The 4849-nt window shown below is 47.0% G+C and overlaps 2 protein-coding genes across 3 annotated transcripts; one reads left to right on the plus strand and one right to left on the minus strand.

Annotated features, from left to right (window-relative positions):
- Nucleotides 1-562: 562 nt before the first annotated feature.
- On the minus strand, nt 563-3080 carry LOC118892671 (histone H2B type 3-B). Of its 2 annotated transcripts, XM_036847425.1 has the most exons (3): nt 2683-3080; nt 1923-2015; nt 563-648 (listed from the first exon to the last, which is right to left on the minus strand). In XM_036847425.1, the coding sequence occupies exons 1-2, from the start codon at nt 3057-3059 to the stop codon at nt 1943-1945; spliced, it is 450 nt and encodes a 149-aa protein (XP_036703320.1). In that variant the 5' UTR covers nt 3060-3080; the 3' UTR covers nt 563-648; nt 1923-1942. The 2 variants fall into 2 exon arrangements, 1 of the variants encoding a protein (XP_036703320.1); XR_005019315.1 differs by lacking the exon at nt 563-648 and having other exon boundaries at nt 1988-2015; nt 2152-3080.
- A 250-nt stretch (nt 3081-3330) lies between these two features.
- On the plus strand, nt 3331-4565 carry LOC118892768 (histone H2A type 3). Its single transcript, XM_036847675.1, has one exon. The coding sequence runs from the start codon at nt 3374-3376 to the stop codon at nt 3764-3766; it is 393 nt and encodes a 130-aa protein (XP_036703570.1). The 5' UTR covers nt 3331-3373; the 3' UTR covers nt 3767-4565.
- The last annotated feature ends 284 nt before the right edge of the window (nt 4566-4849 follow it).

The following is a 4849-nucleotide window of genomic DNA, read 5'->3' on the forward strand; positions in this document are numbered from 1 at the left end:
AGTTTTCATTTATTAGACCTATGGTTTAAGTTCATTAAGGTAAAGAATCACGTGAATCTGTAAGACTACTTTCACGTGACTAGAAGTTTTCATTAAGATACTGACTCCCAATCTACTTTGGTAGGAGGCTGAGGGCTTGGACCCAGTCAGCAGGTCTCCATTTCAAAGTGGAGGACTGAATTTTGCAGTTTTTAATATGAATCAGATAGCTACTGAGAAAATTAAAGGTGTGGACTTGTTGATGACAGATCGCTGTTTAATTTTTTTTTAATAGATTTTACTTATCTATTTACTTATTTATTCTTTGGCTGCATTGGGTCTTCGCTGCTGCATGCAGGCTCCCTCCTGTTTGGTGAGCGGGGTGCCACTCCTTGCTGAGGTGCACGGGCCTCACCCTGCGGTGTCCTCTCCAGTTGTGGAGCGCGGGCTCAAGGCGTGGGCTTCAGCAGCTGTCACGTAGGTTTCAGTAGTTGTGGCTCACGGGCTCTAGAGCACAGGCTCAGTAGTTGTGGTGCACGGGCTGAGTTGCTCCGCGGCATGTGGGATCCTCCTGGACCAGGGTCCGAACCCTTGTCCCCGGCACTGGCAGGCGGATTCCCAACCACTGTGCCACCAGGGAAGCCCCACTGTTTAATTTCTGTATTACAACTAGGAAGGCAAAGAAATGAGTTAAACTGCTGTGACAAAATTCCCATTTCGAGGTATTTATTTTTGTTAATACTGTTTCAGAGCTCGTATCTATAAAAGAGAACAAAGGAAAAGAAATGATGCTGCACACTGCTATCATTGTAACCATAATAATTCTATACATGCCCATAGATGCACAAACTAATTGAGGCAGAAAGGAGGGAGAGGGAGGGAGGGAGGGCGGGACCACTATCCATCTCTTTAAATGAGGCAGGTGTCACTTAAGTTTTATTTTCGGTTTTATATATACCTATCAAAACTTATTTATGTTTAAACAATTGTGTACTGTCAAGATGATTTTTAAACACTGACTTCTGGTCACCTACAAGTGTTTTTAAATTTCAATATCCTTTTTTGTAGAGAAAGGAGAGAGAGAAAACAGTGTAAAAAATATGTATCTTACATTAGGATGAAATTCTGAGGCAGAAGTTGAATGGAGATATGAGTTCAAGGTGAAAAAATTATCTAAAATCGCTCAGTGTTAACGAATAATTTAATAGTGTACTTCATGAGTTGCTATGGTTATGGTATCGAATTGCTGTTTCAATAGATACCTTTAAAAGATTGATGTGAGACCATTTTGTTTTGTAAAATGTCCTACCTTGGGATTTGCATCCTTGCAACTATTTGAACTAGCCATAAAATATTTTGGACGCCAACTTTAAAACTTGTGGGGTTTTAGAAATTCTTTAAGAGTGGACCCACGTAGGAAAAGGAATGGGGCGGGGAGGGGGGTGCCGATGGGCTTCCAGCCGCCGTGGCTGAGGACACTCGGTGGGGGTGGCGACGTTTCCTCCCCAGCTCCGCCCGCCCAGCTGGACCAGGCATGCAACCCGCTTCCTTTGGAGATAATTCACAAGAACACTATTATTAGCCTTCAACTGAACGTCTGTTCCTTGCCTGAGATGATGACACGACTTTTCAATCTAATTCTCAAAACGGCTAAAGGAAGTGATTATTTGAAATCTCCTTCTTACAAAAATGAGAAAAAACAAGGCAAGAAAAAAGGTAGGCGATGTCTTCTTCAGAGTGAAGACTCTTCATGCCAAAGCGCTTTCCCTTGAACTAAGATGACACTTTCCAAACGAATGCCATGAATTCAGAGAAAAAGGAAAGTTCTGCGTCACTAGTGCGTCACAGAAAATAACGTGGCTGAAGTGTGAAAACTACATTTGCTTCGAAAAACGTTATTTTTCTCTTAAATTGCCCTCCTCCCCACCCCCCCTTAAAGCTACCTGCACCAGGGGTCGGCTTTTTACATCCGGCTCCTGCGCAAGGAGCGCTGCGTTCCACCACGCTTCCGTTTTCCCTTTCGGTTGTCAAATATCCTGCGATTGAAGGATGCAGACATGCAAACATCCTCCCGGAAATGTTCATTGCCTTAGGATAAAGGTGGCTAGTGTAGGCGGGGATGCAGCGTCAGGCGCCACCGCCAGAGCTGCGCGACAACCCCCAGGGCCTCACCAAGAGCGTCCTTCGGGTTCACCCATCAGGGACACGGAGGTGGAGAGACTGGCACGAGGTCCCACTGGGGGCAGGTGACCTGCGTTCCTCACCCACAGGCTCACACCACACGAACACAAAACTAAACATTGAGTCCATGCCCGCAAGCCCCGGAAATGGCACTCTCCACACGCTAAGGACACTTGAGTTCAGGGTTCCTACTTTATTTAGTGAAGCGTCAATAACCTTGAGCAAAGACGAGGGTGGACACCCGGTCTCTTGATTGCCTCCCACATTGTTATTTTGGGTCGCCATTCCATACCCAACCTCCGTAAGCAGATATTCTCCCATTCCACTCCCATACACACGCGCACACACCTCTACAGGGAGCAGGGAGAACAAGAACATCCTTCCATTAACCAAGGAACCGCTAAGGAGAACACATCGGATGCGTTTACATAACAACCCTTCACGTGTTCGAAACCCTTTCTCGATCTTGTGGGTGGCTCTGAAAAGAGCCTTTGGGTTCCCGGGAGCCGGGGCGTGCCTCACTTGGAGCTGGTATACTTCGTGACGGCTTTGGTACCTTCGGACACGGCGTGTTTGGCTAGCTCACCGGGCAGCAGCAGGCGCACGGCCGTCTGCACCTCCCGGGACGTGATGGTAGACCGCTTGTTGTAGTGCGCCAAACGAGACGCCTCGCTAGCAATGCGCTCGAAAATGTCGTTGACGAACGAGTTCATGATACCCATAGCCTTGGAAGAAATACCGGTGTCCGGGTGCACCTGCTTTAACACCTTGTACACGTAGATGGAATAACTTTCCTTCCGACTGCGCTTACGCTTTTTGCCATCCTTTTTCTGCGCCTTCGTGACGGCCTTCTTAGAACCCTTCTTGGGTGCTGGAGCTGATTTGGACGGATCAGGCATTACGGCAGATCTTTCCAAACAGAAAAACCGATACTTCTCCAGCAACTCAACTTATACGTCCTGTATTCAAATGAGGAATGAAGAGCTTCTAGTTTCTGATAGGATCAAGGGCAGCGCAACGTCATCACTGGAAAAGGCGCATGCAAATTAGGGGATGGCGGCTTCCCTTTCTGATTGGCCACCATCGCTACCCAATCGGGAGGCGCCGGCTCCACTACCTCAAGACCATATATAAGGACTCCCTGAGTATTACGGCTTCGTTGCCTGGGGTTCTTTTTTTTGGCTTTCTTTTTTTATCTGCGCTTGATTGGGAGATGTCCGGTCGAGGCAAACAGGGAGGCAAGGCGCGCGCGAAAGCGAAGTCGCGCTCGTCGCGCGCGGGCCTGCAGTTTCCTGTCGGCCGAGTGCACCGGCTGCTCCGGAAAGGTAACTATTCTGAGCGTGTGGGTGCTGGTGCGCCTGTGTATCTAGCAGCCGTGCTGGAGTATCTGACGGCTGAGATCCTGGAGCTGGCGGGCAATGCGGCGCGGGACAACAAGAAGACTCGCATTATTCCGCGCCACCTGCAGTTGGCTATCCGCAACGACGAAGAGCTCAACAAGCTGTTGGGCCGCGTGACCATCGCGCAGGGCGGCGTCCTGCCCAACATCCAGGCCGTGTTGCTGCCCAAGAAGACGGAGAGCCACCATAAGGCTAAGGGCAAGTGAGGCCGCGGAGGCGGGCCGGAAACGGCCGTGCGCCCCGGGGGCCCCGTGACACCAAAGGCTCTTTTCAGAGCCACCCATATCTTCTAGAAAAGAGCTGCACTGGTCGAGGGCTGTGTCCTTTTGAGCGCGTTCCTGTGCGAACCTGTGCAAGGCAGGGCTCGCGGGAAACCGACCCCGAGGCATGATTTGGGTGCGCCTAGGGGCACAGTGGGCTCGTGTTAATTTTGTGCAGGGAATGCCGTCTGACACGTGGCCGTTTTGAGTTTTGCCACCACCAAGCTCATGGGGTTTCAATCCCACTCGTCCTGAAGGTGTCTTTGTTATCACTGGTGACAAGCTACTTTGGTTCCGGAAAGTATCATCACTGAGATTTAGACACCAAATACGTAGTTTTTTTATGCCAGGGAAAATCTGGTAGATTGATCTGGTATTGAAAGTGTTTAATCTTGAAAGAAACTTTAACATTTGAGGTTCTGATAGGTAAACATTTCCATTTTAAAATGTATGAATGCATGACTTAGTTTTTTAGAGAAGATGCGATCAGAATTGTATAATGTACTGGGAATTCTAAGGTCTTGGGAAGGGTTTGTCAGCATTTGAAAATGTCAAATTATATTTCGAAAGTAGGTGTAAGTTTCTAAAGGAAATCTCATGGTAAATAGAATAATTATTTAACAGAATTTAAATTGTTAAATTTGGGTTGGTCAAACGTTAATCAGAGATCCCCTTAAATTGATCGCTAAAGTCAGTAAAATAATTTGTACCTTGAGTTTGATGAGGAAAACTACGTTTGTGAATATAGTAAATTTAAAGTGAACATTGTTAGGACCAGATTAAGTAATACATATGTGGATATTTCAGAAGATGACTTCATGAATTCCACATTCTGTTATAAATAGGGGTTGTAGTGTCCCAGAGATGCTCCTGCAAAATCAACTGAGAAATGAGAATGTTAATGGCACCTACTTCATGGGGTGAAGGGATTAAATGAGTTAATCTATACTAATCCCCTTGTTTAAAAATCCCTAGCACAATATAAGAGCTCAGTAAATGTCTATTCCTGCTGTCATTATCCTTAGTGAT

The sequence above is a fragment of the Balaenoptera musculus genome, chromosome 3, assembly GCF_009873245.2.
Source record: "Balaenoptera musculus isolate JJ_BM4_2016_0621 chromosome 3, mBalMus1.pri.v3, whole genome shotgun sequence".
NCBI lineage: Eukaryota > Metazoa > Chordata > Mammalia > Artiodactyla > Balaenopteridae > Balaenoptera > Balaenoptera musculus.

Coding starts and splice junctions, on each gene's coding strand:
- LOC118892671 (XM_036847425.1), bottom strand. CDS start 3,059: ATGCCTGATCCGTCCAAATCAGCTCCAGCACCCAAGAAGGGTTCTAAG. Junction 2,016..2,682: donor ACGAAGTATACCAGCTCCAA/GTGAGGCACGCC, acceptor CTTCAATCGCAG/GATATTTGACAACCGAAAGG.
- LOC118892768 (XM_036847675.1), top strand. CDS start 3,374: ATGTCCGGTCGAGGCAAACAGGGAGGCAAGGCGCGCGCGAAAGCGAAG.